This window comes from Stegodyphus dumicola, chromosome X2 (genome assembly GCF_044657685.1).
Source record: "Stegodyphus dumicola isolate Sdum_Otavi_A_Nest chromosome X2, ASM4465768v1".
In the NCBI taxonomy this organism is placed as follows: domain Eukaryota; kingdom Metazoa; phylum Arthropoda; class Arachnida; order Araneae; family Eresidae; genus Stegodyphus; species Stegodyphus dumicola.
Genome location: NC_140781.1, coordinates 96,712,045 through 96,733,336, shown reverse-complemented (window position 1 = coordinate 96,733,336; position 21,292 = coordinate 96,712,045). Strand labels below are relative to the sequence as shown.

General features: G+C 35.7%; 2 protein-coding genes across 7 annotated transcripts in view; both read right to left on the bottom strand.

Annotated features, from left to right (window-relative positions):
- The window catches only part of melt (ventricular zone expressed PH domain-containing protein melted), a 210,095-nt gene that overhangs the window by 148,893 nt on the left and 39,910 nt on the right, over nucleotides 1-21,292 (bottom strand). The window lies entirely within an intron of this gene.
- On the bottom strand, nucleotides 5,962-12,084 carry LOC146992833 (uncharacterized). The gene is made up of 2 exons (XM_085809173.1): nucleotides 11,803-12,084; nucleotides 5,962-9,591 (listed from the first exon to the last, which is right to left on the bottom strand). Exons 1-2 carry the CDS (start codon nucleotides 11,956-11,958, stop codon nucleotides 8,806-8,808), a joined length of 942 nt encoding a protein of 313 aa, XP_085665299.1. The 5' UTR covers nucleotides 11,959-12,084; the 3' UTR covers nucleotides 5,962-8,805.

Here is a 21,292-nt window from a genome sequence, read left to right as displayed (position 1 = left end):
TACGAAGATGAGAGTGGTATCAATGCGTTCCGAGAATTTTTTGCAATCCGGTGGTACCTGTCTCGAATTCCAACTCAGCGCCGTTCCATAGATATTTGAAAAAAAGTTAAATTGACACGTGACATTTCACCAGCACAAATCTGGAGCGGAAGCAATTGTCCCCCCCCGGCCCTTTCGAAAAAGCAATTTTATCTCAGCTAATTCCGAGACTGCTGCCACTCCGAAAAATGAAATAACGTTTTCGCAGTTTTTAATTAATAACTCCGCCGATTATTGTCGTACGAAGATGGGACCTTTACCGTTGGATTCGTTGATTTTTTTCGAATACGGAGATATGCGTTTCGAATTCCAACTCCGCGCCGTTCCGTAGTTATTCGAGAAAAACGAATTTGGCACTCAGCCAAATCCCTAAATTGGGGAATATCCGCGAAAAAGTGCAAAACGTAGGGAAAGTAGGGAAAAAAGCAGTTTTTAATTAATATCTCGGCTAATTAAAGTCGCACGAAGATGCCGATGGTCAATCCGGCGAGCCACGGGAATTCTGAATCCAACGGTACCTTCCGCTAAGCTCTACACCCAGCCGTTCCCGAGGAGATGATGTTACAAACACACAAACAAACAAACAGACAGAGGCACACAGATTTTAATAGTATAGACTAGCGGGCAAGCCCGCCAGCTGAGCGGGCTTCAGCCCGCTTTCCTTATTGGTGTGTATTAGGGTTCCCGTGTTAAATTTCGCCGGTATTGAAAAGTAGAACAGAACTACAATTTTTTAGCAGCACTCCGCGGGCTACCCCCGCTTTTTTCACCTATGCATCCAGAAGTAACCGCATACACGATACTCATGCGGAAAATGACAAAAACACCCATGCTGCCAGCCCTTTCGTGGGTATTCGAAAGTTGGACCGAAATACCAGTGTTCAGCGCTTTTGGGCGGGCCGCGCCCGCGCAAAACAGTGTTCACGTGTGCATGCAAAAGATACTGCATACACCGTACACATGCGTAAAATCAGGAAACCCCTCCAGCCAGCCCGCTGTCCGGGATTCGAAAGTTGGACCGAAATACAATTTTTCAGCGATTTTGCGCGTGCTGTGCCAGCTTTATTCACGTATGTATGCAGAAGATAGTGCATAAACGATACACATGCGTAAAATCAAGAAAACACCCATGGAGTCAGCCCGTTCGCCGGGATCGAAAGTTCGACCGAACTACCAGTGTCCATCGGTTTTGCGCGGGCTGCCCCCGCTTTATTCACATATGCATCCAGAAGTCACTGATTACACGATACACATGCAGAAAATCACGAAAAGACCAATGTCTCGCCGGGATTCGAAAGTTGGACCCAACTACCAGTGTTCAGCGGTTTTGCGGGATCTGCGCCCGCTTTATTCAGTTATGCATCCAGAAGATACTGCATACATTATGCACATGTGGGAAATCACGAAAACACCCATGCATACACCATTCACGGGGATTTTAAATTTGGTTCGAACCACCAGTGTTGAGGGCCTTTGCCGCTATTCATTGTTTGTGTGTATAAGAGTTCCTAATGTAATTTCGCCGGTATTCGAAAGTTGGAACCAACTACCAGTGTCCAGTGGTTTTGTGCGGGCTGCGCCCGCTTTATTAAAGTTTGCATCCAGAATACACTGCATACACGATACACATGCGGAAAATCACGAAAACACCCATGCAGCCATCCCGCAAATTTTCGGGATTCGAAAGTTGGAACGAACTAACAGTGTCCAGCGTTTTGCGTGGGCAGCGCCCGCTTCATTAAATTATGCATCCAGAATATACTGCATATAAGATACACATGCGGAAAATCACGAAAACACTCATCGAGCCAGGCCGTTGTCCTTTATTCGAAAGTTGGACCCAACTACCAGTGTTCAGCGATTTTACCCGGCTGCGCCCGCTTTATTCGCGTATGCATCTAAAAGATACTTCATACACGTTACACATGCGGAAACTCATGAAAACTTCCATGGAGGCAGTCCGTTCGCCGGAATTTGAAAGTTGGACCGAACTACCAGTATTCAGCGGATTTGCGCGATCTTCGCACGCTCTATTCCTGTATACATCCAGAAGATACTGCATACATGATACACATGCGTAAAATAGCGAAAACACCCATACAGGACGACCCTCTCACGGGTATTCGAAAGTTTGACTGAACTACCAGTGTTCAGCACTTTTGAGCGGGCTTCGCCCGCTTTAATCACATATGCATCCAGAAGATACTGCATTCACGATACACATGTGTAAAATCACGAAAGTGCTCATGCAGCCAGCCCGTTCGCCGTTATTCGAAAGTTCGATCGAACTACCAGTGTTTAGCGGATTTGCGCGGGCTGCACTCGCTTTATTCACGTTTGCGTTCAGAAGATACTACATACACGAAAAACATGTGGAAAATCACGAAAACACCCATGCAGCCAGCCAATTCGCCGGGATTCGAAAGTTGGACCGAACTACCAGTGTTCGGCGACTTACCGCTCTGCGAATATTGGACAGTTGTACCAAATATAATCTCGAACAGTTTCGGTTTTATTCTTCCAATAGTGGATTGGTTATTAAATTCCTTTTTTTTACACTACAACAGAATTCGCACAAAATTACAACACAATTTTTTCACAAGAATATAGTTAAATTTAAGTAATTCTCTTGCGCCATTGCTGCAAGGAGTGACATTTGAGTTTAAAATATTCTCTATTCGTATAAAGCTAATATTCATTTAAATTTTAATTAAGAAATTTTAATTGTAGAGCTTTCAGGTTTACTTAATTAATATCTCAGCTAATTAAAGTTTTACAACTTCAAGAGCGTCACATTTAAATTTAATGTAATATAAGAACTTTTACACAATATCAATAAAAGAAATAACGTGGAAATAACCTATCGCGGCAATTATCCTAACCAGACATAAAAAAATTGCAAAAAGCAGCTGTTTATTTAAAATACCTACATTAACGAAATATTCTCAAAATATAACGTCATCATTTAAATTTAATGTAATATAAGAAATTTTATTCAATATCAATAAAAGAATTAACGTGGTAATAACATATCCTGTGAATCCTCCTAACCTGAAATTAAAAAAGCAGCTATTTTATTTAAAATGCCGACATTAATGAAATATTTTCAAACTACAGTGACGTAATATACACTCGCGTGCTTTATTCAACTTCAGAGTATAATATAACCTCGATTTTTATCTTCGGCGATTCAAGAGACTGTTGCAATCGGAAAAATTAGCGTTAAAATTAGCGCTTTCCCAGTTTTTAATTAATATCTCAGCTGATTAAAGTCGTACGAAGATGAGAATGGTATCAATGCGTTCCCAGAATTTTTTGGAATCCGGCGACACCTTTCTCGAATTCCAACTCAGCGCCGTTCCATAGATATTTGGAAAAAGAACAAATTGACACGTGACCTTTTGCCAGCATAAATCTCGAGCGGAAGCAATTGTTCCCCCCCTGCATATTAAAAAAAGCAATTTTATCTCAGCTAATTCCGAGACTGTTGCAACTCCGAAAAATGAAATAAAGTTTTCGCAGTTTTTAATTAATAACTCCGCCGATTATTGTCGTACGAAGATGGGACCGGTATCGACGGATTCGTTGATTTTTTTCGAATATGGGGATATGCGTTTCGAATTCCAACTCGGCGCCGTTTCATAGTTATTCGAGAAAAACAAATTTGGCGTTTAGCCAAATCCCTAAAACAGGGAAAACCCGACAAAAAAAGTGCAAAACGTAGGGAAAGTAGGGAAAAAATTAGTTTTTAATTAATATCTCGGCTAATTAAAGTTGCACGAAGATGCCGATGGTCAATACGGCGAGCCACGGAGATTCTGAATCCAACGGTACCTTCCGCTAAGCTCTACACCCGGCCATTCTTGAGAAGATGATGTTACAAACACACAAACAAACACACAGACAGAGGCACACAGATTTTAATAGTATAGACTAGCGGGCAAGCCCGCCAGCTGAGCGGGCTGAAGCCCGCTATATATTGCTCGTGTGTAAAAGAGTTCCCGTGTTAAATTTCCCCGGTATACGAAAGTTGGACCGAAATACCAGTGTTCACCGGTTTTACCCGGGCTGCGCCCGCTTAATTCACGTATGTATAAAGAAGATACTGCATACACGTTACACATGCGTAAAATCACGAAAACAACTTGCACACAGCCCGCTTGCCGAAAGTTGGAACGAACTACCAGTGTCTAGCGGTTTTGGGCGGGCTGCGCCCGCTTTATTAAATTATTCATCCAGAATATACTACATACACGACACACATGCGGAAACTCACGAAAACTCCCATAGAGCCAGCCCGTTGGCCTTTATTCGAAAGTTCCAGTGTTCAGCGATTACACTACCAGTGTTCAGCGATTTTACCCGGGCTGCGCCCGCTTTATTCGCGTATGCATCCAAAAGATACTGCATACACGTTACACATGCGGAAAATCATGAAACATACATGGAGGCAGCCCGTTCGCCGAGATTCGAAAGTTGGATCGAACTACCAGTGATCAGCAGATTTGCGCGGGCTTTGCCCGCTCTATTCTCGTATGAATCAGAAGATACTGCATACACGATACACGTGCGTGAAATCACGAAAATACCCATACAGACAGCTCTTTAACGGCTATTCGAAAGTTGGACCGAACTACCAGTGTTCCGAACTCCAGTTGGACCGAACTACCAGTTTTGAGCGGGCTGCGCCAGTACCTCCTATAAACGAAGCCACGGCACGCCGCACACTACGTCACTAAAGTCGTCCTTATGTACAGAAAGCATGGTTGCCACATGAAACCACTTATCGCTGTTATTCCTTTAAGAGGAGAGAAAATGAAAAGTAGTTTTTATTTCCTTGCATAAGGCTTACTATATCGTTTGGTTTTAAATATATACATATATATATGTGTGTGTGTGCAAATATATATATTCCGATTTGATTTCATCGACTGCATTTTCTAATTTCAAATACCTAACCTTACTTTCCTTATATATTTTTATGCTTAAAATAATAACAGTATAGTAAAGAAATTAATTCAACATACTTCAGATTAGTAGTAATAAATATATACTGAATATCTGGCTGATGCTGGTTTGCTTTCTGAAGAATATATATTTTATTAAATATTTTCTTCCTTAACAAAGAGGATAACGCATAATTAAGCAAGTTTACAATTGATTAACACTAAAAATCCTTAAATTAATTTTAATCAATTTTTAATGGCATTTTCTGTTTCTCATAAATACAAATTTACACATAATTGTTTAGTCATTTTCCGCTTTTTTTTCACTTCAGTGTGGGACTGAATTTCTTAACAGATGAGAAACCTGGAGAATGATTTGAGAAATACTATTTTTTAGCATCTATCAATATTTATTCATTGGTAGTTTTAAAATACGGAAGCAAAACATTTCATATATTTAGGCATTTTAAATTAGATCATTATTTGAGAATACATAACTGCATCTTCCCCAATAATAAAAAAAAGAAAAATTGTAAAAATTCAACAAACTCGACACTTGCTAGGAATTCAAAATTCTTGTTTCATTCTTATTGTTAAATGTTTGTAACATCCCTTTGTCTAATTATGTGCATATAATTTTTTTTTTTTGGTAACTTGTAAATTTTTGTTCCTGAAAGCATTTCATTGTAACTTATTTGAGAATTCTTTAGCAAATGATAAATATGAAGTTTATATATGTACTTACTGGAATTTTTATCAGGGTAATCAGTAGGAACTTTTAAAACATCTAAATAGATCAAATGTCCTCAATTCTTAGAATTGAAAGAATAACAAGTTTTATGTATTTTCCTATTATAAATGAAAATAAATATAGCCTGATTGTTAAAATGTAAAGTAAGATTTAAAATTTTCAAAATAATTCAGATTTTTATTAAAGGAAAGCAACACAATTAGCATTCAAAACATATAAAAAGGATTTTATTTATTTTTTTTTTTTTGTACTAGTAAATTTATAACTGGAAGTAACAGGAAATGGCATTGCATACTACAGTGGGAAAAAGGGTGGGATGACTATTTATTTATGTAACTTGATGCTACTTATTTTTTATTACAGTTAAGTCTCTTTAATATCAAAATAGTTTAGTATAACTGCATGAAGTATAACAGCTGGGAAGGATTAAAAATATTTTTTTACTCAATTTATTTTTGATAAGTTTTCCCCTGTATATGTACAACCACATCATTAGAAATTTTAATTCCAAAGTATTTCATTTTAGTTTTGACAGAATCTAGCATGTATTACAATGAAATATTGTATAAGAATACAGTGAATTTCCTCCATAAAAATGCATGAATATCTATAAAAATAACTCATATGAAATTGTAGGTAAAAACAAATTATATTTATTTTCTTCTTACAGTGTAAAATTAATGTAATAAACATGTCTGCTTCAATTAAAATAATACTAAAAAATTGCAAGATACTGATTTCAAAATCTAAACAATAAAAATATTAATTGGCAAAGTATTTTATCTTCAAAAATCAATATTTCTCTAGTTTACAATAAATACACCTATTTTGCACAAAATGATATTATATAAGAGACTTAACAATTTTAGCACTTTACTGTCATAATTAGTTAACTATTACAAATGCTTTTTGTGTGTGTGTGTGTGTGTGTGTGTGTGTGTGTGCATGCATTTTGAAAGAGTTGGTAAAGATTTCACAACACAAATAGAAAAAGCACTATTTTTTTATTTAACATACTATCCACATTCTGCAAAAAATATTCATTTAAATAAAATGAATTACAAGTTAAGTCTGAAGATAATAAGAAACAATAGATTAGTGTCACTATCTTATTTTATAAAGTTTACTAACTTATAAACATAGTATATGTCATTTCTGCTGTATGCATAAATTATTTTTTTTAATGTTTTCAATTTCCGTTGCTTATTTAAATTGTTACTTAAAAGATTATCATTCAACTTTTTGCAGTAATTATTTAGAAAAATATTCGTTGATGCTTGTATGATATTTTTCAAAATAATTTGAGGGTCATGAAGTTTAGGACAGTCATTCAACTCTAAAAAAAAATTTTCATGAAGTAAATTTAGAGTAATTTTACACACTGTAACTCCTGGATTTGCCGAAAATAAAAATTTTTGCTCATATTCATCTGAAATAAGTTTCTTAACAACAATAAAATTGTATATAACAGCATGTAAAATATCAGGATGAGGATACATAAGACCTCTATCAAAAACCTTAATCCATGAATGAATATTTTCATCGTTTTCTAAAGCTAACTCCTTATCAATAGTAATATTGGATTTACATACATCACATTTTAACTTTTTTAGCATACTATAACAGCAATATCCAGCTATATAAGTCAAAATAGGTACATCCAATTTTATGTCGTGTATATCACTATCTTCAACTGTTATTTCATCTATGAATGTTTGTACATCAGTGTCATCAAAAGTTTGTTCTTCAGTGTCTTTAAAATCAGATACATGAAGAGGAATATTTCCAAATTTTGAAGAATTTATTAGGGTTGGTAATGTACTCTGAAGTCTTAATTTACCCTCTATTTCATAAACCTGTCTGATAGAAATATTATGGTGAGCTCCAGCCAGTTGCCTGTACTTACCAAATCTAGCCTCTAACATATCTGTTTGTATTTTTCCAAGTAAAAGGTATTTAAAACCCAACTCCTTTATACAATACCTTGATATCTCAATTAAAGCATACGTTGTATGGTTATACTGCAAAGTGAGTTTCTTTGGTTAGGCAACCAGAGGTTAAATTCAAATTTTTCCAACTATCTAGCCAATTCAAAAAGTTATTCATAAAAACATATTTTTCATCATTTTCTGCCACAGTGAAAGGTGTTTCAAATACATTATTTTTATGAACCCCTTTAAAAATAGATTTCACATTTACAATTGACCACCATGTGTTTATTATTTTAATAAAGTTTCCAGTTTCTTGGGAATTTATTATTTCTTTCTGCTGCCCAAAAGAAAATAATGCTTCAACAACATTATCATTAAAAATCTGCAATGCAAGCTTTACACTTTGTTTTTCTAAGTTAGTTGGATATAGAGCTTTTATTGTCAGACCATAAGCATACTTTAATAACTTACCAGTTTCAGATTCATGTAATTTTTTAATACAAGAAAAAGATGCAGTTTCAATATGTGAAGCATCATCAAAACTTGGGAAAAACATACTCTGATTATTATTTTTTTGATTTATCCAGTTATTTCTAATGCATTTTAAAATATGCACTGTATCAATAATAAAAAACATTGGCCTAGATTTGTCAACAGGGTTTTGATAAACAATACTAACTTTAGGTGGTTCTGAAAACAGAGACATAGCCTTTTTATTAATCGAATTATTGTTAGTGACAATAGCAATAATTTTAAACCCAATATTTTCTAATCCCACAACAATTTTTTTAATATAAATATACAAATTATCCGCACTAAGTGTTTTCACCGGCAAAATATGTACAACATCCTTATAAACAGATAATGGGCTGTGAATCATGAAAACATATGCACTAGACGCAGCATTTTTGCAATTATATGCCATTCCACACAAATTACCACCTTTATAATCAAATGCTTGATTTAGATGAATTTCATCAATCATTAAAATAACAAGGAGATCTTTTTCTGATAGCTCTTGAAATTTAAATTTTATGTAGCTTAGGAACTTTTGGTTGTATTGTTCATTTATTGGATATATATTAAAATCTGAAAAAATTTTCTGAATGGTCCGTGGATGAGGCATAATAATATTTTCTTAATTTCGAATAAAATTATATGCATGTGGTGAAATTGTGTGAAGTAAAGTGGAAATTATTAGAAAGTCTGCAGAATACCTATATTGCTGTTTTTCTGAATTCAAGTTTGATAGTTGCTCAAGGAGAAAATTTATTTCATTGTTTTTATGTGGAATTTTCTCTTTTAAAATTGTCATTAATTCATTTACAATTTGTAAATAATTTTGAATACTGTCTTCAGATGAATCATTTGAGGCAAATAGGTCTAATTTCTCTAAAATACTTAAAATATCTTTAAGGTTGTTAATTTTTGATGGGATTACATATTGCTTCAGTGATTTAATAGGTATATTTCTAATTGCTACAGATATATTCAAATTACAATCAATAAATAATGATTTTAGAATTCTTGGATGATTGTCATTAGAAATATTAAGAATCATAGTATGTATAGGCCTGTGTATAACTATCCAGTTATCTGGTAAATTCACAGTATTAAAACAAATTTTTAGTTCATCTAAATTATAAAACATTTGTTTTCGTTCATACTCTTCCTTTTCAGCTAAGCTACAGGCTAAGGCTTTTTCGAGTGCATCTTGTTCTCTTTTGAGTCTTTTATGCTCTGGTGATTCCCTTGATGAAACACTGGAACTAAGATGACTCGGACCATCAGGAAACAGACTTGGAATTGCACCATTCTTTAAACGAGGATATGACAATGGTATAATGATCTTCTTTCCAGTTTTCTCATCAAAGAATTCAGTTTGCCTCAGAACATCCTCTTGCTTGAAGTGAAGTTCACACACCTTTTAATATGAAAAAGAGCAAATAAATAAACATGCATCAAAAGGTTAAACAATTATAAAATCGTAAGCATTCGCCATCCTTTAAATACATGCACAGTCTAATAAGGGTTTTATTGTATTTTTATTTAATCATGGCAAAGCACTCAAGAGCTATCTGCTTAAGGGAAGGGTTACCATTGTGGAAAACGTTCATCATTTAATTTCTTTAAAAATAATACAGGGCGATAATGTTTGGATGGTAACAATTTGAAGAGATATAGCCATTTAAAGTGCACAATGCAAAAAAGTGATGCAGCCATTTAGAGTGAATAATGCAAAATCTTTAAACAAAACTATTAACTCTTTTGGCCTAAAAAGAGCCATGGATGCTGTCATAAAGTTTTGAAAAGTGCAAATAATTAGTACATGTTTGTTGTCATATGTCAAATGCATATAACATCATCATATATCATATAATCCAAATCAATGTGCGTGTTATAAAGTAATATTTAATTGATACATCCTCAGGTAACATACAATTGCTCATGTAATATATAATTGCTACATCCTAAATATTTCTTTCTTCAGTTATTTGAAAACAACACTTGGTTATGGAATTACATTCAAAATGGTGATAATACAGTTATAAAAAGAATAAGATTAACCATCAGTTGATGGATAAGAATAAGATTAACCACATTCATTCGTACCATTCAAATATAAAGTTACTTGCTCTTTTTCTAAACATTTTTACAAATGATATGTTCACAACCAGAAGTACAAATTTACTTGTGTGCCTATGAATGTTTATATTTAAGAGCATTAAAATTAAATCATCATTAGTCATTAAAAAAAAATTCATTTTTCTTGAATTATTGAAAACAAGTATAAGTGCTAAAATATGATACACAAAGAAAAAAAACAAGAATTTGTATATTTAACAGTTTATTTGCAGTAATTAATATTTTAGGCTATTCTTATGTAATTTTGGAGTGAAATATTCACATTCATCAATCGTGTTTGACATTATATTACTGTGGAAGGCTCACTAGATTGCTTATTTTCCATATAATTTTCTTAACTTTTTTCAAAAATTTTAAAAGTTATATAACTTATTAATACAATGAAACATTTTCATATTCCACTGCAACAAGTATAAATAAACAAAACCCCTTATATAAGTGTTTTTAGATAGGAAATTAATGTAAATTTCAAGCCCACAAGAACTTACTGCCAGTAGCAAGTGAACCACTGTAACAAGGTAGGTGTTATTGGCATAAGAAACTCGTACTTTTATAAATGTGTGTGTGCATGAAACAATTTAATAGGCTAATTAGAATTTATGCTAACATGTAGTGAAAACTAGTAAGCTTACAATCTTAGGCAATATTATTTGAACAAAACAGTTTAATTTAAACACCTTGTAACTTATTCCAGAAATTAAAATAATTACTGTCAAAACTAGTCCATTTATACGATTGTTTTCTTTTACATATATTTCATAATTTTTTTAAGGATTTTAGAATTAATAAAGTTTAGAACATTCCATAATTAGCATTAATTTCCTGTTCACATGAGTTACGAGCAAAATGCATTCTCAAATGCTCCTAGCATATAATAAATGGGCATTGCATACATTCAGTTTTAAAAAGAAAAAAAATAAAAATAAAATAGGTGGAACGAGACTTATCTAAATCAAAAGAAATAGTATACCCAAACAGTTAAATACTTATATCTAAAACAACTTTAAATTAAGGGCTTTAAAATTACGACTTGAAGCATTTTATATTTATCTACTTAAAGTTATAATATGAACATTATAAGGTTGGTGGATTTTCTATTGACTAGTTATTGAGAAAAGGGTCCATTTTATAATCACTTTAAAATTCAGTATAAGCTCTGTATAACATAAATTCCTGAAAGATTAATCAATCCCAAATCAATGTGCGTGTTATAAAGATCCCGACGCCGAAAATATAAATTACTGAAAGAATTCATTAATAATACTCATTCATAAGAGAAATTTCTGCCTAGTAAATAAATATAAAACTATGCTTGTATAGAAAATAATTAAAACTTCGTTTTATTTTCTATGGTTGAATGCAATGGAACTTTAGTAAATTATTTCCCTTGCAATCAGAATTTTTTGTTTTCACAGTTTCAAGTCATGCTTCTTTCAATGACATTAATCTTTCAGGAATTTTCTAATTTAAAAATGAAATGCATGCTTACCTTTGAATGTTTCGTAGGCTTGAATTCATATTTTCGTTTGCAGTTCCAAATCCATTGTTTTCTCAGTTGTTCTTCCGTAGGAAAACTAAATACAGCCACCTTCGGGCCATTCTTATAATTTCCTTTGCATGTTGCAACACAGCATTTATGTGGCATAATAAAAAATAAAGTAATTTAAATGAAAAATGTTCTATTAGAGCACACTACACTTTCAAACAACAGTCAGTTCACTACGCTACGACACCGAAGTATATTCTTTCATTCTTTGTCGCGAGGAAGATGGTAGGAATGACGACTTAGATGACGTCAGACCGTTCAAGCAACCCTAGAGGCTTGGCTTCGTATATAGGAGGTACTGGCTGCGCCCGCTTTATTCACATATGTCTCCAGAAGATACTGCGTCCACGATACACATGCGTTAAATCACGAAAGTACGCATGCAGCCAGCCCGCTCGCTGGAATTCGAAGGATGAACCTAACTACCAGTGTTCAGCGCGGACTGCGCCCGCTTTATTCGCATATAAGTCCAGAAAATACTGCATACACGATAAACATACCTAAAATCACGAAAATACCCATGCAGCCAGCCAGATCGCCTTTATTTGAAAGCTGGACCGAACTACCAGTGTTCAGCGGTTTGCGCGGGCTGCGCCCGCTTTATTTACGTATGCATTCACAATATACTGCATACACATTACACATACTCAAAATTACGAAAACACTTATGGAGCCAACCCGTTTGCCGGGATTCGAAATTTGGACTGAACTACCAGTGTTCAGCGATTTTACAGCTCAGGCTTTTTGCCAAGTGTAACCGCAAAACTTTTCAGGTTTAATATTCAAACAGTAGATTCGTTATTAAAACTCCTTTTGATAAACTTACACATAATCACACACAAAAGTGCATCAATATATATATTAATGTAATTAATCAACAATAATTATTTATATTAAGAAAACTTTCCATATACCATGTTCAAGCAACAATAATTTCATTTAAAATTCTGAACGAAAAAATAATTAGTCGGAATTTAAATAAATAGTTTATTTATATTTATATTTATTTTTTTGCAATTAAAATTTCTTAATGAAAATTATATTTAATATTAGCTTTATGCGAACAGAAACATTTGTTACCAAAAATACGACAGTATATATAATAATGAACTGATATATAATAACAAAAGCAGTGAATGATTACGTAGCTCAGTAACACAAATGAACACGTTGATTTAAGCTATTAGAAATATTAATTTGTATTATTCAAAGTTGCTTTTCTTATTCAGATCCAAAAATCACGAATTGTTCGAAAATTGCACAAAAAATACGTATCTTGGCAACTAACAGGCCGATCGGCTCGAAATTTACAATCTTATAATTGCCAGATTTTGAAAAGAGGTTTGCTCTTTGTTCCAGAGAGATTGGCAAATTAGAAGTCTAATTAGCATAATGAATAAAAATCCTCCACTACTTTAATTTTATCCATGGCGAATGGCCTTGACGATTCCAAAAGTCCAGCGGAAACCATCTCCGCTTCAGCGACACACGTCGCTTTCGAGTCGAAGGCCCTCAACCAAGAGTTAGGAAGGGGAGAGAAGGTAGTAGCGCTTTTTTAATGAACCTTCTAATTAGGCTCCTAATTAGCAAAACAGTTTACAATGAACGCTAACCTTTATTTGATCATCCGGGAAGTGCAAAATTCAAAATTTGAACGAAATCCGTTAATTCTTTGAAAAGTTACGTATTTTTGTGCATTTTTCTGGCTCAGTTTCTGTAATTAAGAAGAAAAATTCAGTAAAATTTTGTATCTCGGGAACTAATCATGCGATCGGCTCCAAATTTAGAAATTTACAACCGATGGATGGTCAGATGAAGGATGCTCTTTGTTCTAGATAGATTGGCAAATTAGATGATTAATTAGCATAATGAATAAAAAAGCGCCACTACGCTAATTTCAACCCCAGCGAATGGCCTTGACGATTCCAACAGTCGAGCGGACACCATTTCCCCCCCCGACACCCGTCGCTTTCCGAGTCGAAGGCCGTCAACCAAGAGTTAGGAAGGGGAGATAGAGGTAGTAGCGCTTTTTTAAGAGAACCTGCTAATTAGGCTCCTAATTAGCAAAACAGTTTACAATCAACGCTAACGTTCATTTGAGCATCCGGGAAGTACAAAATTCAAAATTTGAACGAAATCGGTCTGTTAGATCGGGAGATACGTATTTTTGTGCATTTTTCCGGCTCAATTTCTCTAATTAAGAAAAATGCACTAAATATTCGTATCTCCGGAACCAATCATGCGATCGGCTCCAAATTTAGAAATTTACAACCGATGGATGGTCAGATGAAGGATGCTCTTTGTTCTAGATGGATTGGCAAATTAGATGATTAATTAGCATAATGAATAAAAAAGCGCCACTACGCTAATTTCAACCCTGCCGAATGGCCTTGACGATTCCAACAGTCGAGCGGATACAATCTCTCCCCCCCGGACACCCGTCGCTTTCCGAGTCGAAGGCCGTCAACGAAGAGTTAGGAAAGGGAGATAAAGGTAGTAGCGCTTTTTTAATGAACCTGCTAATTAGGCTCCTAATTAGCAAAACAGTTTACAATCAATGCTAACATTCATTTGAGCATCCGGGAAGTGCAAAATTCAAAATTTGAAAGAAATCGGTCGGTTAGATCTTGAGATACGTATTTTTGGTGCATTTTTCCGACCAATTTAGTTTAATCAAAATCGTAAAAAAACAACCTTATATTTAGCGTAGGTATAATGAAACACTCAATCGATTTCGAGGGCAGCTAAAGGTCCCTCCTCATCAGGAGAAAGAAATACATAGAAAGAAGAAAATAGGAATCACAGAAACACGTGGTGCTTATCAGCACTGCACGTGGTTATAACTAGATTTTTAATCAGAGTTCTAGTGAAATCGATTGAGTGTTTCATTATACCTACGCTAAATATAAGGTTGTTTTTTTACGATTTTGATTGTCACATTAGCGTGTTTCTCTTCTAGTCCAATTTAGTTTAATTAAGGAAAATTCTTAATTTGGGAACCAATCATCCAATTTTCTTGAAATTTCGAAATTTTTAATTCTCGGATCTTCAAATGACGGATGCCGTTTGTCCCAAGTCGATCGGCCAATTAGAAGCTTAATTAGCGGCATGACCGAAAATGCTCCAGTACCTTAATTTCGCCCCTTGCCGCGGAGAAATATCCCTTTCATAGGGAAAAACCCAACAAAGAAAGCGAAAGAAACGCCAAAAACGTAGGGAAAAATGAGTTTTTAATTAATATCTCGGCTAATTAAAGTCGCACGAAGATGCCAATGGTCAATATGGCGAGATACGGGAATTCTGAATCCAACGGTACCTTCCACTAAGCTCTACACCAAGCCGTTCGTGAGAAGATGAGGTTACAAACAGACAGACGCGGACAGATTTTAATATATAGTAGACTCCGCCGATTTTTGTCGTACGAAGATGGGACCGGTATCGATAGATTCATTGATTTTTTTTGGCATCCGGGGATATGCGTTTCGAATTCCAACTCTGCGCCGTTCCGGATATATTCGAGAAAACAGAATTTGGCACTTAGCCAAATCCCTAAAATAGGGAAAACCGGTGAAAGAAAGTGCAAAACGTAGGGAAACGTAGGGGAAAAACCAGTTTTTAATTAATATCTCGGCTAATTAAAGTCGCACGAAGATGCCGATGGTCAAAAGCCACGGAAATTCTGAATCCAACGGTACCTTCCGCTAAGCTCTGCACCCAGCCGTTCCGGAGGAGATGATGTTACAAACAAACAAACAAACAAACAAACAAACAAACAGACGCGCACAGATTTTAATATAATAGAAGACTAGCGGGCAAGCCCGCCAGCTGAGCGGGCTGACGCCCGCTTATCATTGTTCGTTTTTAAAAGAATTTCCATGTTAAAATTCGCCTACATTCGAAAGTTGGACCTAACTACCAGTTTCCGGCGATTTTAACCGGTTTATTCCCGTATGCATCCATACGGTACTGCATACACCTTACACATGCGGAAGCCAGCCCGTTCCCCGGGATCGAAAGTTGGACCGAATTACCAGTGTTTATAGGTCTTGAGCGGGTTGCGCTCAATTTATTCACATATACATCCAGAAGACACTGCATACATGATACATATGTGGAAAATGACAAAAACACCCCTGCAGCCAGCCGGCTCGCCAGGACTTGTAAGTTGGACCGAACTACCAGTGTTCAGCTTTCTTGCGTGGGCTGCGCCCGCTTTGTTAACATATTCATGGAGGAGATACTGCACAAATGATAACATGCGTAAGATCAAGAAAACACCTATGGAGCCAGCCCGTACGTCGAGATCGATAGTTGGACCAAACTACCGGTGTTAATCGGTTTTGCGCGGGCTGCGCCCGCTTTATTCACATATTCATCCAGAAGACACTGCATACACGATACACATGCCGAAAATCGCGAAAACACCCATGCAGACAGCCTGCTCGCCAGGACCCGTAAGTTGGAGCGAACTACCAGTGTTCAGCATTCTTGCGCAGGCTGCGCTCGCTCTATTCATTTATGCATCCAGAAGACACTGCATTCACGATACAAATGCGTAAAATCACAAAAACACCCGTATAGCCTGCCTGCTCGCTTGGATTCGAAAGTTGGACCGAACTACCAGTGTTCAGTGTCTTTACAACTCAGCCGCTAATCGGCCGTTGTAGAAAGAGTAATCGCAAAAATATTCGGATTTGTTATTCAAACAATAGATTCGTTATTAAAATTTCTTTTTTTTTTATAAGTTTCAACATAATCACACACAAAATTGTATCAGTATATATATGTTATTAATGTAATTAATAATTCATAATTATTTATAATAAAAAAACTTTCCATATACCATGTGCAAGGATGACATATTCAATTTAAAACCTTAAACGAAAAAAATGTTAAATCAAAATTTAAATTAATATTTTAAATATAATTTCAACTTCTTGTTTACATATCGGCATAGAAAATCCTTAATTTAAAAAAAAAAAAAAAAAGAAGAAGAAGAAGAAGAAATCAAAAGTAAATTCTAAATGTTGAAAAAAAATGTAGCTATTGTCATTGGTTGCAGTTTAATTCACTTATCAACGGGATAAACCAATTTAAATTTAATGTAATATAACAACTTTTACTCAACATCAATTAAAGAATTAAAGTGGCAATAATATATCGTAGAAATTATCCTAACCTAAAATTAAAAAATTGCAAGAAGCAGCTGTGCAAAGCACTCACAAAATTGCATTAATATATATATATATTAATACAATTAATAATTCATAATTATTTATAAGAAGAAAACTTCCCGTATACCATCTCCAAGGAACAGAAATTTAATTTAAAGCCCTTAAAAATCTGCAAAGGAAAATCTTTAATCTAAAAAAAAAACCTAAAGTGAATTTAATTATTATTGCTGCGAACTTATTAAAAATATCATTTAAATTCAAATATCATATTTAAATTAAGTGCACGTATCTAAAACCATGAAAAAGTATATTATTCCAAAAAATCAAATTTATTATTCAAAAAAATAACAACACATTTTAAAAAAATAGCGTTTTCAGATTATTTAATATCTCAGCTGATTACAGTTGTACAACTTCAATAACGTCATCATTTAAATTTAATGTAATATAATAACTTTTTTTCAATATCAATAAAAGAATTAACATGGTAATAACATATCGTGGGAATCATCCTAATCTGAAATTAAAAAAATTGCAAAAAGCAGCTGTTTTATTTAAAATGCGACATTAACGAAATATTTTCAAAATACAGTAACGGAACATGCAATCGCGTGCTTTGTTCAACTTTAGAATATAACCTCGATTTTGATCTCCGGCGATTCAAGAAACTGTTGCAATCGGAAAAATGAGCGCTAAAATTAGCGTTTTGCCAGTTTTTAATTAATATCTCAGCTGATTAAAGTCGTACGAAGATGAGAATGGTATCAATGTGTTCCCAGAATTTTTTGGAATCCGGCGACACCTTTCTCGAATTCCAACTCAGCGCCGTTCCATAGATATTTAAGAAAAATCAAATTGACACGTGACCTTTCGCCAGCACAAATCTCGAGCGGAAGCAATTGTCCCCACCCCGTTTCTTTCGAAAAAGCAATTTTATCTCATCTAATTCCAAGACTGCTGCCACTACGAAAAATGAAATAATGTTTTCGCAGTTTTTAATTAATAACTCCGCCGATTATTGTCGTACGAAGATCGAACTGGTATCGATGAATTCGTTGATTTTTTTGTAATCCGCGGATATGCGTTTCGAATTCCAACTCCGCGCCGTTCCCAAGATATTCGAGAAAAACGAATTTGGCACGCAGTCAAATCCCTAAAATAGGGAAAACCCGTGAAAGAAAGTACAAAACGTAGGAAAAGTAGGGAGAAATCTAGTTTTTAAATAATATCTCGGCTAATTATAATCGCACGAAGATGCCGATGGTCAAAACGGCTTCCCACGGACATTCCGCATCCAACGGTACCTTCCGCTAAGCTCTGCACCCAGCCGTTCTTGAGAAGATGATGTTACAAACAAACAAACAAACAAACAGACGCACACAGATTTTAATAGTATAGACTAGCGGGCAAGCCCGCCAGCTGAGCGGGCTGAAGCCCGCTTTCCTTATTGGTGTGTATTAGGGTTCCCGTGTTAAATTTCGCCGGTATTGAAAAGTAGAACAGAACTACAATTTTTTAGCGGCACTCCGCGGGCTACCCCCGCTTTTTTCACCTATGCATCCAGAAGTAACCGCATACACGAAATGCGGAAAATGACGAAAACACCCATGCTGCCAGCCCTTTCGTGGGTATTCGAAAGTTGGACCGAAATACCAGTGTTCATCGCTTTTGGGCGGGCCGCGCCCGCGCAAAACAGTGTTCACGTGTGCATGCAAAAGATACTGCATACACCGTACACATGCGTAAAATCACGAAAACACCCCTCCAGCCAGCCCGCTGTCCGAGATTCGAAAGTTGGACCGAAATACAATTTTTCAGCGATTTTGCGCGTGCTGTGCCAGCTTTATTCACGTATGCATGCAGAAGATAGTGCATAAACGATACACATGCGTAAAATCAAGAAAACACCCATGGAGTCAGCCCGTTCGCCGGGATCGATATTTGGACCAAACTACCAGTGTCCATCGGTTCTGCACGGGCTGCCCCCGCTTTATTCACATATGCATCCAGAAGTCACTGATTACATGATACACATGCAGAAAATCACGAAAAGACCAATGTAGGCAGCCCGCTCGCCGGGATTCGAAAGTTGGACCCAACTACCAGTGTTCAGCGGTTTTGCGGGATCTGCGCCCGCTTTATTCAGTTATGCATCCAGAAGATACTGCATACATTATGCACATGTGGGAAATCACGAAAACACCCATGCATACACCATTCACGGGGATTTTAAATTTGGTTCGAACCACCAGTGTTGAGGGCCTTTGCCGCTATTCATTGTTTGTGTGTATAAGAGTTCCTAATGTAATTTCGCCGGTATTCGAAAGTTGGAACCAACTACCAGTGTCCAGTGGTTTTGTGTGGGCTGCGCCCGCTTTATTAAAGTTTGCATCCAGAATACACTGCATACACGATACACATGCGGAAAATCACGAAAACACCCATGCAGCCATCCCGCAAATTTTCGGGATTCGAAAGTTGGAACGAACTAACAGTGTCCAGCGTTTTGCGTGGGCAGCGCCCGCTTCATTAAATTATGCATCCAGAATATACTGCATATATGATACACATGCGGAAAATCACGAAAACACTCATCGAGCCAGGCCGTTGGCCTTTATTCGAAAGTTGGACCCAACCACCAGTGTTCAGCGATTTTACCCGGCTGCGCCCGCTTTATTCGCGTATGCATCTAAAAGATACTTCATACACGTTACACATGCGGAAACTCATGAAAACTTCCATGGAGGCAGTCCGTTCGCCGGAATTTGAAAGTTGGACCGAACTACCAGTATTCAGCGGATTTGCGCGATCTTCGCACGCTCTATTCCTGTATACATCCAGAAGATACTGCATACATGATACACATGCGTAAAATAGCGAAAACACCCATACAGGACGACCCTTTCACGGGTATTCGAAAGTTTGACTGAACTACCAGTGTTCAGCACTTTTGAGCGGGCTTCGCCCGCTTTAATCACGTATGCGTCCAGAAGATACTGCATTCACGATACACATGCGTAAAATCACGAAAGTGCTCATGCAGCCAGCCCGTTCGCAGTTATTCGAAAGTTCGATCGAACTACCAGTGTTCAGCGGATTTGCGCGGGCTGCACTCGCTTTATTCACGTATGCGTTCAGAAGATACTGCATACACGAAAAACATGTGGAAAATCACAAAAACACCCATGCAGCCAGCCAATTCGCCGGGATTCGAAAGTTGGACCGAACTACCAGTGTTTGGCGACTTACCGCTCTGCGAATATTGGACAGTTGTACCAAATATAATCTCGAACAGTTTCGGGTTTATTCTTCCAACAGTGGATTGGTTATTAAATTCCTTTTTTTTACACTACAACAGAATTCGCACAAAATTACAACACAATTTTTTCACAAGAATATAGTTAAATTAAATTTAAGTAATTCTCTTGCGCCATTGCTGCAAGGAGTGACATTTGAGTTTAAAAAATATTCTCTATTCGTATAAAGCTAATATTCATTTAAATTTTAATTAAGAAATTTTAATTGTAGAGCTTTCAGGTTTACTTAATTAATATCTCAGCTAATTAAAGTTTTACAACTTCAAGAGCGTCACATTTAAATTTAATGTAATATAAGAACTTTTACACAATATGAATAAAAGAAATAACGTGGAAATAACCTATCGCGGCAATTATCCTGACCAGACATAAAAAAATTGCAAAAAGCAGCTGTTTATTTAAAATACCTACATTAACGAAATATTCTCAAAATATAACGTCATCATTTAAATTTAATGTAATATAAGAAATTTTATTCAATATCAATAAAAGAATTAACGTGGTAATAACATATCCTGTGAATCCTCCTAACCTGAAATTAAAAAAGCAGCTATTTTATTTAAAATGCCGACATTAATGAAATATTTTCAAACTACAGTGACGTAATATACACTCGCGTGCTTTATTCAACTTCAGAGTATAATATAACCTCGATTTTTATCTTCGGCGATTCAAGAGACTGTTGCAATCGGAAAAATTAGCGTTAAAATTAGCGCTTTCCCAGTTTTTAATTAATATCTCAGCTGATTAAAGTCGTACGAAGATGAGAATGATATCAATGCGTTCCCAGAAATTTTTGGAATCCGGCGACACCTTTCTCGAATTCCAACTCAGCGCCGTTCCATAGATATTTGGAAAAAGAAGAAATTGACACGTGACCTTTTTCGAGAAAAACGAATTTGGCGTTTAGCCAAATCCCTAAAACAGGGAAAACCCGACAAA

Excerpts from the sequence above, each read along its gene's own strand:
- LOC146992833 (XM_085809173.1), bottom strand. The coding sequence starts at position 11,958 with ATGCCACATAAATGCTGTGTTGCAACATGCAAAGGAAATTATAAGAAT. Across the intron at positions 9,592-11,802 it reads AGCCTACGAAACATTCAAAG|GTGTGTGAACTTCACTTCAA; the intron begins GTAAGCATGCAT and ends TCATATTAAAAG.